The sequence below is a fragment of the Aegilops tauschii genome, chromosome 1 (assembly GCF_002575655.3).
Source record: "Aegilops tauschii subsp. strangulata cultivar AL8/78 chromosome 1, Aet v6.0, whole genome shotgun sequence".
Taxonomy (NCBI): Eukaryota; Viridiplantae; Streptophyta; class Magnoliopsida; order Poales; family Poaceae; genus Aegilops; species Aegilops tauschii.
The window spans coordinates 234576203-234601634 of NC_053035.3; the positions used below are offsets into that span (position 1 = coordinate 234576203).

General features: G+C 44.2%; 1 protein-coding gene across 1 annotated transcript; it reads left to right on the forward strand.

Annotated features, from left to right (window-relative positions):
- The first annotated feature begins 6745 nt into the window (after window positions 1–6745).
- On the forward strand, window positions 6746–7459 carry LOC141028101 (uncharacterized). Its single transcript, XM_073505974.1, has one exon. It carries the CDS (start codon window positions 6746–6748, stop codon window positions 7457–7459), a length of 714 nt encoding a protein of 237 aa, XP_073362075.1.
- Window positions 7460–25432: the final 17973 nt, after the last annotated feature.

A 25432-nucleotide genomic window follows, 5' to 3' on the forward strand; every position in this document is an offset into this window, starting at 1 on the left:
TCACCGTTTTCAATATCCACGCCGAGACGTTCAGCACGATGGTGCTGCCTGCGGAGACGCGATCATACTCGCCGGACTTCATGCTAACTGAACTGGGCGGTTTCCTATGTGTCTACCACGCAAAACGCAGAGACCATCCGGAGTTTGCCGACCCTTACGACATCTGGCTGCAAAGAGACTACGAGGCAGGGCAATGGGAAAGACTGCAGTGCATCAACTGGGGGAGCATGGGAGAAGCGGAGATCGCCCCGCTCAAGTCCTCCTGGATCGCCCCGCTTGACATGTACTATGACCATGGCGCTCAGAAGAAGAAGATCCTGTTTGGCACGAGCGCATGCAAGGTGTTCGTGGTGGACCCTGACACCGGCGTCCCGGAAGTTGTATTCTCGCCGGAGGACACGATCATGGGAGATCAGGGCAACTGGGACAGCGAATTCCCCACCATCGGGTTGTTTGAGGAGCGCCTCGCGTCCGTGGGCCGCACCAACGAGGAGATCATCTTCACTTCGCCATGGGCACGAGCCGCGTCCTCGGTGCTCATGTACCTGCCAGCACGCACGGTTGGGCGCTTGAACCAGGTGTGCAAGGGTTGGCGTGCTATGATAAAGGCCGACTGCTTCATCGATGCACATTTGTACCATGCAAACCTTGATAAAATTCCCCACATTATGTTCACAGATGGAACGCCCTTCAGGTTCAAAGCCCTGGAGGATTTCATCAACGAGACACACCAGACGTACCGCCTTTGGTTGACGAGGGCTCAAGAGTGGTTTACTCCAAGCCGTGCAATGGGTTGAACGCAGGGAGCTGGGCCAAGTATGACTTCGTGTGCAACCCACTGACAAAGTATTACCGAGCCATAAACTTGGGCAATGGTAAGAATGCTGCATCCTGTTCCAGTGACATCCAGAGAACACCTAGCGTCGCCCTTGGGTATGCACCCAATATAGGAATGCATGTCCTGGTGAGCCTTGCGTATAAGGAAAAAAACCGGACATCGAGGGACTACAAACTTGAGTGCAAGATCCAGTTGATCGAACGGCGTCATTGGGTAAAGATAGATCCTCCTTCAAGGCCTATGGCCGACGCGCCGCCGGTCTATGCAAGCGGCAAGCTCTATTGGATTGTAGACCCCGAGTTTGGTCCGACATCGGCTTGCAGCGAGATCATAATGCTTGATCTTAACACTTTAGAATTTCATGTCTTGGCAGGGCCACCTTGCGGCAAATACTACATATCCATCACGGAGCTTCAAGGAGAGGTATGTGTGACGTGCTCAAGACCAAGCACCAACACCATAGAGATATGGGACATGGATGGCAATGGCATGTGGTCCATGCGACGTTGTATAGAGCTAGCGAGTTTCTTTCCGGAGTACTCGTCGAAGAATACGACGCTGCTGGCCGTCAATCCCAACGATGGAAGAATCTTACTCAGCACCGGGAGATCATTGGGTTACTATGCCTCCAAGACGGTTGAGCTGGAGACAATTTACCGTCTGGACTCGAGCATCCAAGGAAAGAAGTTTGTCCCTGTTTTGGCCATGGATAGCTTAGTTCAACCATGCGATGCAGTGGTGTAGATGTTCTTGCAAGTGGTACACTACCCACACTTCGGGTAGTTATTTTGTTTTTTCCTACCCTTAACGCTTTGTACCCCTTAATGCTTTGTAAGGAAGAAAAAATGATGCACATGTCTACTACTTCCTCCATCCCAAATTACTTGTCACGAAAATGTATGTATGTTGATTTTTAGTTCTAGATAAATTCATCTCTATCCATTTTTACGACAAGAAATTTGGCATGAAGGGAGTACTATATACATTAGATAACTCGTTGCCTGTTCTAGATGACCCGTTGCGCCATGACGCAAATGACAAATACAACCGAAAAGTTAGTTAACTGCATGGACACTTTTTATGAATGCAAAGTATGATCTGAAATTATGGCACGATAACCTGCAACATGAACATATATTTTAACACGAGTCAATTACACTATAGGTGCTTGAACTTGGCAAGAAAAGTCGGTTTGGTGCTAAAACTTGTGGTATTTACAGGTGCTTGAACCGGCGACAGAACTTGGCTTGAGCGTGCATCTAAGGTGCTTATCACGTTTGTATACGCTCAGCATGCTGACATGGCACACCAAGGTGGCGTGGGACCCACTATCAGTGACCAGAAAGGCGGGATAGGAGTGTGACCTGGGCGTTTGCGAAAAACACACTGGAACTTTTTTCATCGCAAAAGAGACCCTTGATTTTTTTTCCCTTAAAAAATCAGTGAGGCCCACCTGTCAGGAAACAGTACAAAGAGGAAACGAAGATGCAAAATTCACGAGTTCCAACAAGCGACCTCACCAAACGAAGTCAAATCTGTTGTCTTGTTGGGATAGCTAGGGAAAGTATCCGGTGCTCCGAGCCATGGGGTACTCTAGGTACTCCAATGTCAAAAAACATTTGTTTTAATGTTTCAAAAAAATTCCGAAAGAAATGGTAAATGTTCACAATGAATGTGACTACAAGCCCTAAAAATTTCAGATCCAAGCTCGACACACACATTGAGAAATAAAAATGTGAAATCTAGCATGAATAGTGTAAAGAAGAGACAAAAGCAACATTGACACTATTTAACTCTGGATTTCTCTTTTTTGTTTCTCAATGTACATTTCAATTTTGGACCTGAAACTTTTAGGGTATGTAGTGACATTCCGTGTGAACATTCTCATTTTTTTCCAGAATTTTTGAGATATTTATGAATGTTTTTTGTGGAGCACTAGGAGTACCCCAAGGATGGGAGCACTGGATACTTTCCCGGGATAGCTACACTAGTGACTCATATTTCTCGAAGAAAAAAACCTAATGACCCAGATGGGGCTTAATGGGCTGCAGTGACCATGGCCCATTTTTCAATGATAGTGTTTTTAATTCACAAATACGATTATAATTCATATTTACTATTTCAATTATATAATTATTTTTAAATAATGCTTGAATATTATTAAGAATTACATAACAGTAGTGTAAGCAATAATATTTCTCGGAAAGTGAGTACATGATTTTTTTTGCATGACATGAATATTTATCTGAATGCATACGACCTAAAAATACATGAATATTTTTATGAATACGTTAGTAATAAATTAGTATTTTTATAATTTACGAAAATTATTATAATTCATAAATATTATTTAACTATAAAAACATTTTGCAATAGTACTTGAATATTTATTAGGATAACAGTAACATTATTTTAAATAATAACATTTTTTAGAATTAGGTGAACATTATTTAAAATAATACTCATATTTTTAGAATTACATGAAAATTATTTAAAATATTAACACTTTTTAGAGTTACATGGCCATTATGTTAAATGAGAATATATGTTTAGAATTATATGATTTTTTGTAATTACAAAAACATTTTTTAAAATAAGTTACTTCCTCCGTCCCATAATATAAGAGTGTTTTTTACACTACACTAGTGTTAAAAATGGTCTTATATTATGAAACGGATGGAGTAATTTATGTGTATGTATATTATTTTTAATTTACGTATTTCTACAAAATCCTATGAAAAAAATACTAACATGTGAAAATGGCCCGCGATTACTGCATTGTCTATAGGTCATTACGGGTAAAAAACCCACTTGTACAGAAAGTGATACGTGGTGTACGCCTAAAACAAGTGATAGGTGTGGTGGCTAGCCAGTCCGGGCTGGCGGTAACAAGTCTTGTTTTTGCACCTGGGCGGTTTTGCTGTAATGTGCCCTGGCAGGTGGGGCACAAATTTCATAGTGACGTTTCAGGGTTATTTAAGAAAAGCAAAAAACAAGGGGCTTTTTGTGAGAAAATAAAATATCAGGGCGCTTTTCGCAAAAATCAGGCCACATGGCCTTTCCTGCCTTCCAGTCACTGACATTGGGTCCCACGCCATGTTGGCGCGCCTCGTCAGCATGTTGTGCGTATACAAAACGTGATTAGCACCGTAGATGCACGCCCAATCCAAGTTATGTCACTAGTTCAACTAGAAGAACGTCTGTGCGTTGCAACAGGGCCACATTAACTTTAAGAGTTCAATATTAATATTCTCATACATATCAAGTGACATTGGCGACCTTTTTTACCATCAAATCCTCACACACACTCTCTCCCTCCCTCTTCCTCACTCTCTCTCCCCCTCTCCCTCTCTCTCTAACACACACACACACACACATATCCATCTTATTGGGTACGGGACAATAATTCATCTATTTCACACACACGCTAGTGCATAACAATATGGATTATGTGTCTAGCTACAACTCCAAGAATACGCGGAGAAGGTGGCCCGGGTCGGCGTCGGCGCCGTCCGGCGCGGGCCACGGGCCCGCTTCCAAGTGCGTCTGCGCGCCAGCCACCCACGCCGGGTCCTTCAAGTGCCACTTCCACCGCACCAACTCCCAGGGCCACGGCCAGGGAAGCCGCCCTTCTTCGCCCCCTTCACCGACCGCGGCCAACGCGGTGCCGCGGCACCCGGCCTCGCCGTCCTCGTCCTCCGGCACCGTCGCGACCCAGTAACGCAGCCCAAGCATCGGCCTCGCGAATCAAGAACACTCGACAACGGAGAGGGAAGGGAAGATCATATACATGTCATAAGAAAGGGAGTTTATTTACTGCTCTCTCGATGTATTGTTTCCTTTGTTTGGAGATTGATTACCATCCGTGAGTTAAGTTAAGGTTAATGTGATTGAGTGATTTAAGGTAAGGTTAATTAACTTAGATTTGATCTTTAAAGATTGTTCGTGATTGATTCTACATTACTAAATAACTTGCGCCAGTATGGAAAGTTCTGATCTGTTCAGATTTCTTTCGTTGTGTGAGAGGGTGACGCGAAAATAAACCGATGAAGTGGGGGGAGGGGACGAAAAAAAATCTACGAAAAAAAACCAACGAAGGTGGGAGGAGGTACCAAAAAAACTATGGAAGGTGAAACGAAAAAAAACCTGAAAGCGAGACTACCAACTACTTTATTATGAATAGAGATGTATGCCGCAAGTTTTAGCACCAAACCGACTTTTCTTGTCAAGTTCGGACACTTACGGTGGAATTGACTCTTTTAACACCCATGACAAGAGCCGCCCAAGCCACCGTCCCGGGCCGAAACCTATACTACTATCTTCTAGCGAGCGGCGCACCGCCGTGCAGCTCTGGGTGGCGCGCGTCGGTACGTGCGTGCGTGAGGCCATGCATGGGGCCGGCGTCGATGAGTGCGTGCACTGTGGATAGGCAATTGTCTGTGCGCTTGTCGTTTAAGCACGTAGTGCTCCCGGCAAGTTAAGTAGGTTCGCCGTCGCCACCGGCCGCCGCGCCTGCTGTGTGCGGCCTCCCTTCCGCGTCCAAGCTCAGGCTGGCCGTCGGAACAGCAGCGGCGATGTCCGCAGACCGATCGCTTGGCCCCTCGATGCGTAGCGTTCCAGCCACCTCTTTGCTAGGGTTTCTCGCACTTGGCGATCTGGAGGTGACCGCCCCGCAGCCACCATCGCCGGCCACCGCGTCGGCTGTGTGTGGCCTTTCCTCCACGTCTCAGTCTAGGCTGGGCGTCGGAACAGCCGCGACTGAGTCCGCTGATCGATCGCTCGGCTCCCCAAGGTGCTACGATCCCGCATACCTCTTGGAGTACGAGGGGTGGAGTCGTGCTGAATCATGGCACGAGGAGGATCATGGACGCCCTAACCCTAGCCGCAAGGAAAGGAATTCTTCTTCTTCCTACAAAAACTCATCTAGGGCTATGGAGGGACTACATAAGGAACCACGCAAGCCACCGGATCGCAAACCCCACGCGTCTACGCCGCCGCAGTCTGTTGGGATGTCGTCGTCGTCTGCACACGAGGCCGGCAAGGAGTCGCTGGTGGCCGAGGTGAACCCGGAGGTCGGTGGGGGCGCACATAGGGTTCCCTCCGTGGATGCTGATCGCCCGAAGCCTTCCGATGGTGGATCCACGGCTATTGGGCGCCTCAATCCACGGCTGCAAACACTGGCGTTTGGGAACCAGATGAAGACGGCGGGTGCGACGGAGGAGTATGCTGCTGATCATGCAACGGGTAACCCAGTTGTTGACGAGTTTTTGGCTGAACTAAGGAAGTCCAAGTCAGGTTGCAACAAGGGTATGGCTGAGGAACAACATGCAGCTACTTCAACCAACATATATGCACGTACACCCAAAAAAGGAAGAACGGAGGGCGGACAAGACATACATGCTGTGGATGGAGGGGCGTCCACGAGCCAGGAGACGCAGATGGAGGCGAGCACTATCGAGGCAACCGACCCAGGGGCCGTCGGTGAACTGACGGGGCCAATAGAGCCCCGTCAGGAGCAATGAATACTTTAAGTTGGAACTGTCGAGGGGTGGGGAACCCCCGGACAGTTCGTGATCTCGTGAGTCTAGTCCAGGCTCATTCCCCTAGTATCTTTTTCTTTGTGAAACTAGGCAGCCAAAAAATAAAATGAAGAGGTACCGTGCTAGGTTAGGCTTAAGTGGTTTTGATGCTTGTGATAGCGTTGGTCGTAGTGGTGGTCTTGCTTTGTACTGGCATGAGTCGTTTATCGTTGATGTAAAAGATATTAACGAAAGATATATTGATGCATATGTGACTGCGGCGGCGGGTGAGCCACCCTGAAGGCTTACCTGCGTCTACGGCGAGCCACGGACGGAGGACCGTCATCACATGTGGTCCCTCCTCCGTGATCTTCACCAGCAAGCTGACATGCCTTGGGTCGTGGCTGGTGACTTTAACGAGGCCATGTGGAGCTTTGAGCATTTCTCCGAAACGCCACGCTCGGCAGGTCAGATGATTGATTTTCGTGATGTTCTTGAGGTTTGTGGTTTGGGTGATCTCGGTTTTGCAGGCCTGCCTTACACTTATGATAACCGTCGTGCGGGCCGGGCAGATGTTAAAGTTCGACTTGATCGTGCCGTGGCTAACAACACTTGGCGTGACATGTTCTCTGAGGCCAAGGTGCAGCACCTTGTGGCGCCAAGTTCAGACCACTTTGCCATCCTGCTACAATGCGTTCTGGAGGAGCCCGTGCAGCAGTCTGGCAGGCGCTGCCGGCAATATGAGGTGATGTGGGAGAGGGATCCGTCCCTCCCTGAGGTAATTATGAATACTTGGACAGATTTGGGTTCCTTGCTTAACCTGGGTGATATTGCGGTCGGCCTGGGTACTATGATGAAAAAATTGCAGGACTGGAGCCCTAAAAAGTTTGGTAATGTTATTAAAGAAATTAACAAATCTCGTACCCGCTTGGAAGAGCTTATATCTATGAATGCAGACAGGAAGGAGATTCGGGAGGCCACTGACAGGATGAACGAGCTTCTGTATAGGGAAGAGATGCTTTGGATGCAGAGATCCCGGGTTGCCTGGCTCAAGGAGGGCGACCGAAACACACGGTTCTTCCATCGGAAAGCGGTGTGGTAGGCTCGAAAAAACCGCATTAAGTCGCTTGTGGACGAGGCAGGAGTGGTCCAGACGAACCACAATATTATGGCGTCCATGGCAACATCGTACTTCACTAAGCTTTTTACCACCGACACTACACTCTGTGCGGACCCGGTAATTGATTTGATTAATACTCGTGTGACTGACAACATGAATGATGGTCTGTGTGCAGACTTCACGAATAAGGAGATATCGGACGCTCTTTTTCAGATTGGACCTCTCAAAGCGCCGGGGCCGGAAGGATTTCCCGCGCGGTTTTTCCAGAGGAACTGGGATGTCATGCGAGAGCAGGTTATTGCAGGGGTGAAGGAGTTTTTCAGTTCTGGAAGAATGCCTGAGGAGGTCAACGACACTTCCATTGTTCTTATCTCGTAGGTAGACAAACCAGAGCGGCTGACAGAATACAGACCAATAAGCTTGTGCAATGTCATTTACAAGGTTGTGGCTAAATGTTTGGTTAACCGGCTCCGCCCCATTTTGGATGAAATTATTTCGCTAGAGCAGAGTGCCTTCGTCCCTGGGCGGATGATTACTGATAATGCATTGGTGGCCTTTGAGTGCATTTATTCTATTCAGTAGGAGAAGAAGCCGGAAAACAGTTTTTGTGCTTATAAACTTGACCTCTCAAAGCATATGACAGGGTGGATTGGATCTTCTTGGAGCGAATGATGATAAAGTTGGGTTTTGCTCGCCGTTGGGTGGACTGGATCATGACATGCGTCACCTCGGTGAGATACATGGTTAAATTTAATGGAACCCTCTTGGACTCGTTCGCACCGTCGTGTGGACTTCGGCAAGGTGATCCTCTCTCCCTGTTTTTGTTCCTCTTTGTGGCTGACGGTCTTTCTGCATTGTTAAAGGAGGGCGAGATGAAAGGAGACTTTACTCCATTGAAAGTTTGTCGTAGAGCGCCGGGCATCTCTCATTTATTGTTTGTAGATGATGCACTGCTATCTTTTAAAGCAGTCGAGGAACAGGCAACTAAAGTGTGCGAAGTGCTACACTCATATGAGCGTGCTACAGGGCAGTATATAAACCCGGCCAAGTCCAGCCTCTTGTTTGGTAATTCATGCCCCGCCACCAAACAGGAGAGGATCTGGTCTGTTTTGCATGTGGACTTGGACACGTTTGAGGAGAAATATCTAGGCCTCCCTACACCAGATGGTCGTATGAACAAAGGTAAATTTCAGAATTTGCAGTCTCGCCTTCTGAAAAGGAGTATTGCTTGGGATGACACACTCTCCCCTGCCGGCAAAGAAACCATGATTAAAGCAGTTGCACAGGCGATCCTACATATAGCATGGGTGTTTTCAAGCTACCAATGTCAGTCTTCGATGATCTGAATAGGATGGTCCGTAATTTTTGGTGGGGCTCTGTAGAGGGCAAACGGAAAACTCACTGGACTGTGTGGCCAAAGATTCAACAACATAAAATGAAGGGCGGGCTGGGGTTTAGAGACTTCCGTCTCTTTAACCAAGCCCTCCTTGTCAGACAGGCCTGGAGGCTCTTAATCAATCCTAACAGTCTATGTGCGCAGGTACTGAAAGCCAAATACTACTCGGAGGGGCGTCTTGAGGACACGGTCTTCCCCGGGAATGCATCCCCCACTTGGCAGGCCATCCAGTGTGGGCTTGAGCTCTTGAAAAAGGGCCTAGTCTGGCGCGTGGGGGACGGACAAAGCATCAGGATCTGGCAGAACCGTTGGTTGCCCATGCAGCCGACTGGGCGCCCGATCACGCAGCAAGGAACATGCAGGCTTCGACGAGTGGCAGAGCTCCTGGATGTGTCTGGTGCTTGGCGGCTAGACCTCCTACAACGCCACTTCCTACCGGCGGACGTGCATACCATCACCAACATCCGCACGTCGACCCGCATCACCGACGACATGATCGCGTGGAGCCCGGAGAAGAATGGTATCTTTACCGTTCGCTCCGCTTACCGCCTTGCCATGGACGAGCGCGAACGTTCATCGGCGACAGCCATGAGCAGGGCACCGGACGGTCATCGCGCCATCTGGACGATAATATTTTGGGTATTTTTATGATAAAGACTAAAAGTAAAGAAAGTAAAATAAACGGTGATAGAAATAACGGGAGATTAATAAGATAGAGAATAGACCTCGGGGCCGTAGGTTTCACTAGTGGCCTCTCAAGAGCATAAGTATTACGGTGGGTGAACAAATTACTGTCGAGCAATTGATAGAATTGAGCATAGTTATGAGAATATCTAGGCATGGTCATGTATATAGGCATCACGTCCGTGACAAGTAGACCGACTCCTGCCTGCATCTACTACTATTAGTCCACACATCGACCGCTATCCAGCATGCATCTAGAGTATTAAGTTCATAAGAACAGAGTAACGCATTAAGCAAGATGACATGATGTAGAGGGATAAACTCAAGCAATATGATATAAACCCCATCTTATTATCCTCGATGGCAACAATACAATACGTGTCATTTCCCCTACTGTCACTGGGATCGAGCACCGCATGATTGAACCCAAAGCTAAGCACTTCTCCCATTGCAAGAAAGATCAATCTAGTAGGCCAAACCAAACTGATAATTCAAAGAGACTTGCAAAGATAACCAATTATACATAAAATAATTCAGAGAAGATTCAAATATTGTTCATAGATAATCTTGATCATAAACCCACAATTCATCGGATCTCGACAAACACACCGCAAAAAGAGTTACATCGAATAGATCTCCAAGAATATCGAGGAGAACTTTGTATTGAGATCCAAAGAGAGAGAAGAAGCCATCTAGCTAATAACTATGGACCCGAAGGTCTGAAGTAAACTACTCACACATCATCCGAGAGGCTATGGTGTTGATGTAGAAGCCCTCCGTGATCGATGCCCCCTCTGGCGGAGCGCCGGAAAAGGCCCCAAGATGGGATCTCACGGGTACAGAAGGTTGCGGCGGTGGAATTAGGTTTTCGTGGTGCTCCTCGATGGTTTCGGGGTACGTAGGTATATATAGGAGGAAGAAGTAGGTCGGTGGAGCCACGAGGGGCCCACGATGGTGGGGGCGCGCCCAGGGGGGCAGGCGCACCTCCCTGCCTCATGGTCTCCTCGTTGATTTCTTGACGTCCACTCCAAGTCCTCTGGATCATGTTTGTTCCAAAAATAACTCTCCCGAAGGTTTCATTCCGTTTGGACTCCGTTTGATATTCCTTTTCTGCGAAACACTGAAATAGGCAAAAAAACAGCAATTTACACTGGGCCTTGGGTTAATAGGTTAGTCCCAAAAATAATATAAAAGTGTAATATAAAGCCCATTAAACATCCAAAACAGAATATATAAGAGCATGGAACAATCAAAAATTATAGATACGTTGGAGACGTATCAAGCATCCCCAAGCTTAATTCCTGCTCGTCCTCGAGTAGGTAAATGATAAAAAACAGAATTTTTGATGTGGAATGCTACCTAGCATAATTCTAAATGTAATTTTCTTTATTGTGGCATGAATGTTCAGATCCGAAAGATTCAAGATAAAAGTTTAATATTGACATAAAAATAATAATACTTCAAGCATACTAACAAAGCAATCATGTCTTCTCAAAATAACATGGCCAAAGAAAGTTATCCCTAAAAAATCATATGGTCTGGCTATGCTCTATCTTCACCACTCAAAATATTTAAATCATGCACAACCCCGATGACAAGCCAAGCAATTGTTTCATACTTTTGATGTTCTCAAACTTTTTCAATCTTCATGTAATACATGAGCGTGAGCCATGGATGTAGCACTATAGGTGGAATAGAATGATGGTTGTGGAGAAGACAAAAAGGAGAAGATAGTCTCACATCAACTAGGCGTATCAACGGGCTATGGAGATGCCCATTAATAGATATCAATGTGAGTGAGTAGGGATTGCCATGCAACGGATGCACTAGAGCTATAAATATGTGAGCTCAACAAAAGAAACTAAGTGGGTGTGCATCCAACTCGCTTGCTCACGAAGACCTAGGGCAATTTGAGGAAGCCCATCATTGGAATATACAAGCCAAGTTCTATAATAAAAAATCCCCACTAGTATATGAAAGTGACAACATAGGAGACTCTATCATGAAGATCATGGTGCTACTTTGAAGCACAAGTGTGGAAAAAGGATAGTAGCATTGTCCCTTCTCTCTTTTCTCTCTTTTTTTTGTTGGGCCTTTTCTCTCTTTTTTTTGGCCTCTTTTTTTATTTTTATTTTATTTTTTTAGTCCGGAGTCTCATCCCGACTTGTGGGGGAATCATAGTCTCCATCATCCTTTCCTCACTTGGGAGAATGCTCTAATAATGATGATCATCATACTTTTATTTACTTACAACTCAAACATTACAACTCGATACTTAGAACAAATATGACTCTATGTGAATGCCTCCGGCGGTGTACCGGGATATGCAATGAATCAAGAGTGACATGTATGAAAATAATGAACGGTGGCTTTGCCACAAATACGATGTCAACTACATGATCATGCAAAGCAATATGACAATGATGAAGCGTGTCATAATAAACGGAACGGTGGAAAGTTGCATGGCAATATATCTCAGAATGGCTATGGGAATGCCATAATAAGTAGGTATGGTGCCTGTTTTGAGGAAGGTATATGGTGGGTGTATGATACCGGCGAAAGGTGCGCGGTATTAGAGAGGCTAGCAATGGTGGAAGGGTGAGAATGCTTATAATCCATGGACTCAACATTAGTCAAAAAGAACCCATATAGTTGTTGCAGAAATCTATTAGTTATCGAAATAAAGTATTACGCGCATGCTCCTAGGGGGATAGATTGGTAGGAAAAGACCATCGCTCGTCCCGGACCGCCACTCATAAGGAAGACAATCTATAAATAAATCATGTCCGACTTCATCACATAACAGTTCACCGTACATGCATGCTACGGGAATCGCAAACTTTAACACAAGTATTTCTCAAATTCATAACCACTAAACTAGCATGACTCTAATATCACCATCTTCATATCTCAAAACAATTATCAAGTATCAAACTTCTCATAGTATTCAATGCACTTCCTATGATAGTTTTTATTGTATCCCTCTTGGATGTTCATCACTTCTAGGACTAAAATTTTAACCAAAGCAAACTACCATGTTGTTCTAAAGGAATCTCAAAATAATATAAGTGAAGAATGAGAGATCAAATATTTCTATAAAATAAACCACCACCATGCTCTAAAAGATATAAGTGAAGCACTAGAGCAAAAACCATATAGCTCAAAAGATATAAGCGAAGCACATAGAGTATTCTAATAAATTCCGAATCATGTGTGTATCTCTCAAAAGGTGTGTACAGCAAGGATGATTGTGGCAAACTAAAAAGCAAAGACTCAAATCATACAAGACGCTCCAAGCAAAACACATATCATGTGGTGAATAAAAATATAGCTCCAAGTAAAGTTACCGATGGACGAAGACGAAAGAGGGGATGCCTTCCGGGGCATCCCCAAGCTTAGGCTTTTTGGTATCCTTTGATTTTACCTTGGGGTGCATTGGGCATCCCCAAGTTTAGGCTCTTGCCACTCCTTGTTCCATAATCCATCAAATCCGTACCCAAAACTTGAAAACTTCACAACACAAAACTTAACAGAAAATCTCGTGAGCTCCGTTAGCGAAAGAAAACAAAACACCACTTCAAGGTACTGTAATGAACTCATTATTTATTTATATTGGTGTTAAACCTACTGTATTCCAACTTCTCTATGGTTCATAAACTCCGTTACTAGCCATAGATTCATCAAAATAAGCAAACAACACACGAAAAACAGAATCTATCAAAAACAGAACAGTCCATAGTAATCTGTACCTAACGCAAACTTCTGGAACTTAGAAAAATCTACCAAAATAGGACGACCTAGATAATTTGTTTATTGAACTACTGCAATTGGAATCAGTATTTTATCACGTTCTGGTGATTTTAAACAATTGTTTTCGTGAGCAGGAAGTTTCAGACTTTTTCAGCAAGATCAAATAATTGTTATCCAAGAAGATCCTATAGGTTTTACTTGGCACAAACACTAATTAAAACATAAAACCACATCTAACCAGAGGCTAGGTCAAATATTTATTACTAACAACAAGGATAAATATTGGGTTGTCTCCCAACAAGCGCTTTTCTTTAAAGCCTTTTTAGCTAGGCATTGAGATTTCAATGATGCTCACATAAAAGATAAGAATTAAAGCACAAAAAGAGCATCATAAAACACGTGACAAACACATCTAAGTCTAACATACTTCCTATGCATAGGCATTTTATAAGCAAACAAATTATCATAGCAAGCGAAAATTAGCATATGCAAGGAAGAAGAAAGAGACGATAGCAATCTCAACATGACGAGAGGTAATTTAGTAAGATACCAATTTCTACAACCATATTTTCCTCTCTCATAATTATTACATGTAGGATCATAGGAAAATTCAACAAAATAGCTATCACATAACATATTCTCAACACAATCCACATGCATGCGAAGTTGACACTCTTTCAAAATAGTGGGATTATCATTAACTAAAGTCATGACCTCTCCAAACCCACTTTTATCAAAAATACCATAAGATTGAACATTCTCCAAATATGTGGGATCTAAAGTTGACACTCTTCCAAACCCACTTCAATATTATTGCAAACATTATTATCAATCTCATATTCATCATGGGGCTTAAATAAATTTTCAAGATCATAAGAAGAATCACCCCAATCATGATCATTGCAACAAGTAGTAGACATAGCAAAACTAGCATCCCCAAGCTTAGGGTTTTGCATATTATTAGCACAATTGATATCAAGAGAATTTATAGTAAAATCATTGCAATCGTGCTTTTGATTCAAGGAACTATCAAGTATGGGTGCAATAGCAATAATCTCATGTTTAACATAAGGAACTATAGCAAATTCATCTCCACAAATATTAGCATCATGGCCATAAGAATAGCAAGCATCATGTTTCAAGGGACAATTCAATCAAATCATCGGAATCATAATTATCTATAGATTCGTGCATATCATTATTTTCTTCCAAAGCAACGGTTGTTCTCTCAATAAATTCCTTAACATAGGCATTGTGAGCATAGTTTTCATAGCAATATTCAAGTATGTCGGAATTTTTAGATTTGTAGAGAGTAATATCATACTTTTCAATCAACGAAGCAACTTCATGAGCACCCTTAAAACGACAAATTCTTCAATTTGTTCGATATCATAGTAACTATAAACACCCTTTCCATAAGAAGATAAGATTTCATTATCATTAAACTCACATAGGTAGGGAAGGTGTTTTTAGGGTTCTTAGAGCAACAAGTAAAGTCATAAATTTCACAAAGATTCCAAGCATAGCATAGCAAACTATTTATTGTTGGGGAACGTAGTAATTTCAAAAAATATCCTACGCACACGCAAGATCATGGTGATGCATAGCAACGAGAGGGGAGAGTGTTGTCCACGTACCCTCATAGACCGAAACCGGAAGCGTTAACACAACGCGGTTTATGTAGTCATACGTCTTCACGATCCGACCGATCAAGTATCGAACGTACGGCACCTCCGAGTTCAGCACACCTTCAGCTCGATGACGTCCCTCGAACTCCGATCTAGCCGAGTGTTGAGGGAGAGTTTCGTCAGCACGACGGCGTGGTGACGATGATGATGTTCAACCGACGCAGGGCTTCGCCTAAGCACCGCTACGATATTATCGAGGTGTAATATGGTGGAGCGGGGCACCACACACGGCTGAGAGATCAATGATCAATTGTTCTGTCTATGGGGTGCCCCCTGCCCCCGTATATAAAGGATCAAAGGGGGGAGGTGCGGCCAGCCTTGGGGCGCGCCAGGAGGAGTCCGGGAGTAGGACTCCTCCCCCCTTTTCCTAGTTGGATTAGGACTTGGGAGGGGGAAAGAGGAGAGGGAGAAGAAGGAAGGGGGGCGCCGCCCCCTTTCCCTTGTCCTATTCGGACAAGGGGGGAGGGGCGCGCGGCCCAGCCCTAGCTGCCTCTCCTCTCTTCCACCTAGGCCCACTAAGGCCCATTATGTTGCCGGGGGGTTCCGGTAACCTCCCGGTACTCCCGTAAAATCCCGATTTCACCCGGAACACTTCCGATATCCAAACATAGGCTTCCAATATATCAATCCTTATGTCTCGGCCATTTCAAGACTCCTCGTCATGTCTGTGATCACATCCGGGACTCCGAAGAACCTTCGGTACATCAAAACATATAAACTCATAATATAACTATCATCGAAACGTTAAGCGTGCGAACCCTACGGGTTCGAGAACTATGTAGACATGACCGAGACATGTCTCCGGTCAATAACCAATAGCGGAACCTGGATGCTCATATTGGCTCCCACATATTCTACGAAGATCTTTATCGGTCAGACCGCATAACAACATATGTTGTTCCCTTTGTCATCGGTATGTTACTTGCCCGAGATTCGATTGTCGGTATCTCAATACCTAGTTCAATCTCGTTACCGGCAAGTCTCTTTACTCGTTCTGTAATACATCATCTCACAACAAACTCATTAGTTGCAATGCTTGCAAGGCTTAAGTGATGTGTATTACCGAGAGGGCCCAGAGATACCTCTCCGACAATCGGAGTGACAAATCCTAATCTCGAAATATGCCAACCCAACAAGTACCTTTGGAGACACCTGTAGAGCACCTTTATAATCACCCAATTACATTGTGACGTTTGGTAGCACACAAAGTGTTCCTCCGGTAAACGGGAGTTGCATAATCTCATAGTCATAGGAACATGTATAAGTCATGAAGAAAGCAATAGCAACATACTAAACGATCGAGTGCTAAGCTAACGGAATGGGTCAAGTCAATCACATCATTCTCCTAATGATGTGATCCCGTTAATCAAATGACAACTCATGTCAATGGCTAGGAAACATAACCATCTTTGATCAACGAGCTAGTCAAGTAGAAGCATACTAGTGACACTTTGTTTGTCTATGTATTCACACAAGTATTATGTTTCCGGTTAATACAATTCTAGCATGAATAATAAACATTTATCATGATATAAGGAAATAAATAATAACTTTATTATTGCCTCTAGGGCATATTTCCTTCAGTCTCCCACTTGCACTAGAGTCAATAATCTAGATTACACAGTAATGATTCTTACACCCATGGAGCCTTGGTGCTGATCATGTTTTGCTCGTGGAAGAGGCTTAGTCAACGGGTCTGCAACATTCAGATCCGTATGTATCTTGCAAATTTCTATGTCTCCCACCTGGACTAAATCCCGGATGGAATTGAAGCGTATTTTGATGTGCTTGGTTCTCTTGTGAAATCTGGATTCCTTTGCTAAGGCAATTGCACCAGTATTGTCACAAAAGATTTTCATTGGACCCGATGCACTAGGTATGACACCTAGATCGGATATGAACTCCTTCATCCAGACTCCTTCATTTGCTGCTTCCGAAGCAGCTATGTACTCCACTTCACACGTAGATCCCGCCACGACGCTTTGTTTAGAACTACACCAACTGACAGCTCCACCGTTCAATGTAAACACGTATCCGGTTTGCGATTTAGAATCGTCCGGATCAGTGTCAAAGCTTTCAATGTAAACACGTATCCGGTTTGCGATTTAGAATCGTCCGGATCAGTGCCAAAGCTTGCATCGACGTAACCATTTACGATGAGCTCTTTGTCACCTCCATAAACGAGAAACATATCCTTAGTCCTTTTCAGGTATTTCAGGATGTTCTTGACCGCTGTCCAGTGATCCACTCCTGGATTACTTTGGTACCTTCCTGCTAGACTTATAGCAAGGCATACATCAGGTCTGGTACACAGCATTGCATACATGATAGAGCCTATGGTTGAAGCATAGGGAACATCTTTCATCTTCTCTCTATCTTCTGCAGTGGTCGGGCATTGAGTCTTACTCAACTTCACACCTTGTAACACAGGCAAGAACCATTTCTTTGCTTGATCCATTTTGAACTTCTTCAAAACTTTGTCAAGGTATGTGCTTTGTGAAAGTCCAATTAAGCGTCTTGATCTATCTCTATAGATCTTGATGCCCAATATATACGTAGCCTCACCGAGGTCTTTCATTGAAAAACTCTTATTCAAGTATCCCTTTATGCTATCCAGAAATTTTATATCATTTCCAACCAGCAATATGTCATCCACATAATATCAGAAATGCTACAGAGCTCCCACTTACTTTCGTGTAAATACAGGCTTCTCCAAAAGTCTGTACAAAACCAAATGCTTTGATCACACTATCAAAGCGTTTATTCCAACTCCGAGAGGCTTGCACCAGTCCATAAATGGATCGCTGGAGCTTGCACACTTTGTTAGCTCCCTTTGGATCGATAAAATCTTCCGGTTGCATCATATACAACTCTTCTTCCAGAAATCCATTCAGGAATGCAGTTTTGACATCCATTTGCCAAATTTCATAATCATAAAATGCGGCAATTGCTAACATGATTCGGACAAACTTAAGCATCGCTACGGGTGAGAAGGTCTCATCGTAGTCAATCCCTTGAACTTGTCGAAAACCTTTCGCAACAAGTCGAGCTTTATAGACAGTAATATTACCGTCAGCGTCAGTCTTCTTCTTGAAGATCCATTTATTTTCAATGGCTTGCCGATCATCGGGCAAGTCAACCAAAGTCCATACTTTGTTCTCATACATGGATCCCATCTCGGATTTCATGGCCTCAAGCCATTTTGCGGAATCTGGGCTCACGATCGCTTCTTCATAGTTCGTAGGTTCGTCATGGTCTAGTAACATAACGTCTAGAACAGGATTACCGTACCACTCTGGTGCGGATCTTACTCTGGTTGACCTATGAGGTTCAGTAATAACTTGATCTGAAGTTTCATGATCATCATCATTAACTTCCTCACTAATTGGTGTAGGTGTCGCAGAACCGGTTTCTGTGATGAACTACTTTCCAATAAGGGAGCAGGTACAGTTACCTCATCAAGTTCTACTTTCCTCCCACTCACTTCTTTCGAGTGAAACTCCTTCTCCAGAAAATTTCCGAATTTAGCAACAAAAGTTTTGCCTTCGGATTTGTGATAGAAAGTGTACCCAACAGTCTCCTTTGGGTATCCTATGAAGACACATTTCTCCGATTTGGGTTCGAGCTTATCAGGTTGAAGTTTTTTTCCATAAGCATCGCAGCCCCAAACTTTAAGAAACGACAACTTTGGTTTCTTGCCAAACCACAGTTCATAAGGTGTCGTCTCAACGGAGTTCGATGGTGCCCTATTTAACGTGAATGCAGCCGTCTTTAAAGCATAACCCCAAAACGATAGCGGTAAATCAGTAAGAGACATCATAGATCGCACCATATCTAGTAAAGTACGATTACGACGTTCGGACACACCATTACGCTGTGGTGTTCTGGGTGGCGTGAGTTGCGAAACTATTACGCATTGTTTCAAATGTAGACCAAACTCGTAACTCAAATATTCTCCTGCACGATCAGATCGTAGAAATTTTATTTTCTTGTTACGATAATTTTCAACTTCACTCTGAAATTCTTTGAACTTTTCAAATGTTTCAGACTTCTGTTTCATTAAGTAGATATACCCATATCTGCTCAAATCATCTGTGAAGGTGAGAAAATAATGATATCCACCACGAGCCTCAATATTCATCGGACCACATACATCTGTATGTATGATTTCCAACAAATCTGTTGCTCTCTCCATAGTTCCGGAGAACGGTGTTTTAGTCATCTTGCCCATGAGGCACGGTTCGCAAGTACCAAGTGATTCATAATCAAGTGACTCCAAAAGTCCATCAGTATGGAGTTTCTTCATGCGCTTTACAACGATATGACCTAAACGGCAGTGCCACAAATAAGTTGCACTATCATTATCAACTCTGCATCTTTTGGCTTCAATATTATGAATATGTGTATCACTACTATCGAGATTCAACAAAAATAGACCACTCTTCAAGGGTGCATGACCATAAAAGATATTACTCATATAAATAGAACAACCATTATTCTCTGATTTAAATGAATAACCGTCTCGCATCAAACAAGATCCAGATATAATGTTCATGCTTAACGCTGGCACCAAATAAAAAAAAATTAGGTCTAAAACTAATCCCGAAGGTAGATGTAGAGGTAGCGTGCCGATCGCGATCACATCGACTTTGGAACCATTTCCCACGCGCATCGTCACCTCGTCCTTAGTCAATCTTCGCTTAATCCGTAGCCCCTGTTTCGAGTTGCAAATATTAGCAACAGAACCAGTATCAAATACCCAGGTGCTACTACGAGCATTAGTAAGGTACACATCAATAACATGTATATCACATATACCTTTGTTCACCTTGCCATCCTTCTTATCCGCCAAATACTTGGGGCAGTTCCGCTTCCAGTGACCAGTCTGCTTGCAGTAGAAGCACTCAGTCTCAGGCTTAGGTCCAGACTTGGGTTTCTTCTCCTGAACAGCAACTTGCTTGTTGTTCTTCTTGAAGTTCCCCTTCTTCTTCCCTTTGCCTTTTTTCTTGAAACTAGTGGTCTTATTGACCATCAACACTTGATGCTCCTTTTTGATTTCTACCTCCGCAGCCTTTAGCATTGCGAAGAGCTCGGGAATCGTCTTATCCATCCCTTGCATGTTATAGTTCATCACGAAGCTCTTGTAGCTTGGTGGCAGTGATTGAAGAATTATGTCAATGACGCTATCATCCGGAAGATTAACTCCCAGTTGAATCAAGTGACTGTTATACCCAGACATTTTGAGTATATGCTCACTGACAGAACTATTCTCTTCCATCTTGCAGCTGTAGAACTTATTGGAGACTTCATATCTCTCAATCCGGGCATTTGCTTGAAATATTAACTTCAACTCCTGGAACATCTCATATGCTCCATGACGTTCAAAACGTCGTTGAAGACCCGGTTCTAAGCCGTAAAGCATGGCACACTAAACTATCGAGTAGTCATTAGCTTTGCTCTGCCAGACGTTCATAACATCTGGTGTTGCTCCTGCAGCAGGCCTGGCACCCAGCGGTGCTTCCAGGACGTAATTCTTCTGTGGAGCAATGAGGATAATCCTCAAGTTACGGACCCAGTCCGTGTAATTGCTACCATCATCTTTCAACTTTGCTTTCTCAAGGAACGCATTAAAATTCAACGGAACAACAGCACGGGCCATCTATCTACAATTAACATAGACAAGTAAGATACTATCAGGTACTAAGTTCATGATAAATTCAAGTTCAATTAATCATATTACTTAAGAACTCCCACTTAGATAGACATCCCTCTAATCCTCTAAGTGATCACGTGATCCATATCAACTAAACCATGTCCGATCATCACGTGAGATGGAGTAGTTTCAATGGTGAACATCACTATGTTGATCATATCTACTATATGATTCACGCTCGACCTTTCGGTCTCCGTGTTACGAGGCCATATCTGTTATATGCTAGGCTCGTCAAGTTTAACCTGAGTATTCCGCGTGTGCAACTGTTTTGCACCCGTTGTATTTGAACGTAGAGCCTATCACACCCGATCATCACGTGGTGTCTCAGCACGAAGAACTTTCGCAACGGTGCATACTCAGGGAGAACACTTATACTTTGATAATTTAGTGAGGGATCATCTTATAATGCTACCGTCAATCAAAGCAAGATAAGATGCATAAAAAGATAAACATCACATGCAATCAATATAAGTGATATGATATGGCCATCATCATCTTGTGCTTGTGATCTCCATCTCCGAAGCACCGTCATGATCATCATCGTCACCGGCGCGACACCTTGATCTCCATCGTAGCATCGTTGTCGTCTCGCCAATCTTATGCTTCTACGACTATCGCTACCGCTTAGTGATAAAGTAAAGCATTACAGGGCGATTGCATTGCATACAATAAAGCGACAACCATATAGCTCCTGCCAGTTGCCGATAACTCGGTTACAAAACATGATCATCTCATACAATAAAATTTAGTATCATGTCTTGACCATATCACATCACAACATGCCCTGCAAAAACAAGTTAGACGTCCTCTACTTTGTTGTTGCAAGTTTTACGTGGCTGCTACGGGCTTAGCAAGAACTGTTCTTACCTACGCATCAAAACCACAACGATAGTTTGTCAAGTTGGTGCTGTTTTAACCTTCGCAAGGACCGGGCGTAGCCACACTCGGTTCAACTAAAGTTGGAGAAACTGACACCCGCCAGCCACCTCTGTGCAAAGCACGTCGGAAGAACCAGTCTCGCGTAAGCGTACGCGTAATGTCGGTCCGGGCCGCTTCATCCAACAATATCGCCGAACCAAAGTATGACATGCTGGTAAGCAGTATGACTTGTATCGCCCACAACTCACTTGTGTTCTACTCATGCATATGACATCTACGCATAAAACCAGGCTCGGATACCACTGTTGGGGAACGTAATAATTTCAAAAAAATTCCTACGCACACGCAAGATCATGGTGATGCATAGCAACGAGAGGGGAGAGTGTTGTCCACGTACCCTCGTAGATCGAAAGCGGAAGCGTTAACACAACGCGGTTGATGTAGTCGTACGTCTTCACGATCCGACCGATCTAGTACCGAACGTACGGCACCTCCGAGTTCAGCACACGTTCAGCTCGATGACGTCCCTCGAACTCCGATCCAGCCGAGTGTTGAGGGAGAGTTTCGTCAGCACGAGGCATGGTGACGATGATGATGTTCTACCGACGTAGGGCTTCGCCTAAGCACCACTACGATATTACCGAGGTGTAATATGGTGGAGGGGGGCACCACACACGGCTAAGAGATCAATGATCAATTGTTCTGTCTATGGAGTGCCCCCCTGCCCCCGTATATAAAGGATCAAAGGGGGGAGGTGCGGCCAGCCTTGGTGCGCGCCAGGAGGAGTCCTACTCCCACCGGGAGTAGGACTCCCCCCTTTTCCTAGTTGGATTAGGACTTGGGAGGGGGGAAAGAGGAGAGGGAGAAGAAGGAAGGGGGGCGCCGCTGCCTTTTCCTTGTCCTATTCGGACTAGGGGGGAGGGGCGCGCGGCCCAGCCCTAGCCGCCTCTCCTCTCTTCCACCTAGGCCCACTAAGGCCCATTATGTTGCCGGGGGGTTCCGGTAACCTCCCGGTACTCCGGTAAAATCCCGATTTCACCTGTAACACTTCCGATATCCAAACATAGGCTTCCAATATATCAATCTTTATGTCTCGACCATTTCGAGACTCCTCGTCATGTCCGTGATCACATCCGGGACTCCGAACAACCTTCGGTACATCAAAACATATAAACTCGTAATATAGCTGTCATCGAAACGTTAAGCGTGCGGACCCTACGGGTTCGAGAACTATGTAGACATGACCGAGACATGTCTCCGGTCAATAACCAATAGCGGAACCTGGATGCTCATATTGGCTCCCACATATTCTACGAAGATCTTTATCGGTCAGACCGCATAACAACATACGTTGTTCCCTTTGTCATCGGTATGTTACTTGCCCGAGATTCGATTGTCGGTATCTCAATACCTAGTTCAATCTCGTTACCGGCAAGTCTCTTTACTCGTTCTGTAATACATCATCTCACAACAAACTCATTAGTTGCAATACTTGCAAGGCTTAAGTGATGTGTATTACCGAGAGGGCCCAGAGATACCTCTCCGACAATCGGAGTGACAAATCCTAATCTCGAAATACGCCAACCCAACAAGTACCTTCGGAGACACCTGTAGAGCACCTTTATAATCACCCAGTTACGTTGTGACGTTTGGTAGCACACAAAGTGTTCCTCCGGTAAACGGGAGTTGCATAATCTCATAGTCATAGGAACATGTATAAGTCATGAAGAAAGCAATAGCAACATACTAAACGATCGAGTGCTAAGCTAACGGAATGGTTCAAGTCAATCACATCATGCTCCTAATGATGTGATCCCGTTAATCAAATGACAACTCATGTCAATGGCTAGGAAACATAACCATCTTTGATCAACGAGCTAGTCAAGTAGAGGCATACTAGTGACACTTTGTTTGTCTATGTATTCACACAAGTATTATGTTTCCGGTTAATACAATTCTAGCATGAATAATAAACATTTATCATGATATAAGGAAATAAATAATAACTTTATTATTGCCTCTAGGGCATATTTCCTTCATTTATATGATACCATAAGAGCTTTCCCTTTCAGACAAACGATGACGCACAAAATGAGCATGCTCATCTAAAGATTTCCCATCAACTAGGCTAGTTGGGGTTTCAGCACGAGCGCATAAGGATCGAAGATGATCCAAGTAGAACACTTTAAGTGGATCCATATCAATAGATTTTTAGCAAGCAAATAGAAGGCACATGGAAACACAAACAAAGATACATATGGGAAGAAGGCGAACGAAAAAGGGCGAATAAAACGGCAAGGGTGAAGTGGGGGAGAGGAAAATGAGAGGCAAATGGCAAATAATATAATGCGAGGGATAAGAGTTTGTGATGGGTACTTGGTATATGACTTGTGTGTAGACTCCCCGGCAATGGCGCCAGAAATCCTTCTTGCTACCTCTTGAGCACTGCGTTGGTTTTCCCTTGAAGAGGAAAGGGTGATGCAGTAAAGTAGCGTAAGTATTTCCCTCAGTTTTGACAACCAAGTTATCAATCCAGTAGGAGACCACACGCAAGTCCCTCGTACCTACACAAACAAATAAGAACCTTGCAACCAACGCGATAAAGGGGTTGTCAATCCCTTCACGGCCACTTGCAACAGTGAGATCTGATAGAGATGATAAGATAATATTTTTGGTATTTTTATGATAAAGACTAAAAGTAAAGAAAGTAAAATAAACGGTGATAGAAATAACAGGAGATTAATATGATAGAGAATAGACCCGGGGCCATAGGTTTCACTAGTGGCTTCTCTCAAGAGCATAAGTATTACGGTGGGTGAACAAATTATTGTCGAGCAATTGATAGAATTGAGCATAGTTATGAGAATATCTAGGCATGATCATGTATATAGGCATCACGTCTGTGACAAGTAGACCAACTCATGCCTGCATCTATTACTATTAGTCCACACATCGACCGCTATCCAGCATGCATCTAGAGTATTAAGTTCATAAGAACAGAGTAACGCATTAAGCAAGATGACATGATGTAGAGGGATAAACTCAAGCAATATGATATAAACCCCATCTTGTTATCCTCGATGGCAACAATACAATATGTGTCGTTTCCCCTACTGTCACTGGGATCGAGCATCGCATGATTGAACCCAAAGCTAAGCACTTCTCCCATTGCAAGAAAGATCAATCTAGTAGGCCAAACCAAACTGATAATTCGAAGAGACTTGCAAAGATAACAAATCATACATAAAAGAATTCAGAGAAGATTCAAATATTGTTCATAGATAATCTTGATCATAAACCCGCAATTCATCGGATCTCGACAAACACACCGCAAAAAGAGTTACATCAAATAGATCTCCAAGAATATCGAGGAGAACTTTGTATTGAGATCCAAAGAGAGAGAAGAAGCCATCTAGCTAATAACTATGGACCCGAAGGTCTGAAGTAAACTACTCACACGTCATCCGAGAGGCTATGGTGTTGATGTAGAAGCCCTCCGTGATCGATGCCCCCTCCGGCGGAGCGCCAGAAAAGGCCCCAAGATGGGATCTCACGGGTACAGAAGGTTGCGGCGGTGGAATTAGGTTTTCGTGGTGCTCCTCGATGGTTTCGGGGTGCGTAGGTATATATAGGAGGAAGAAGTAGGTCGGTGGAGCCACGAGGGGCCCACGAGGGTGGGGGCGCGCCCAGAGGGGCAGGCGCGCCTCCCTGCCTCGTGGCCTCCTCGTTGATTTCTTGACGTCCACTCCAAGTCCTTTGGATCACATTTGTTCCAAAAATAACTCTCCCGAAGGTTTCATTCCGTTTGGACTCCGTTTGATATTCCTTTTCTGCGAAACACTGAA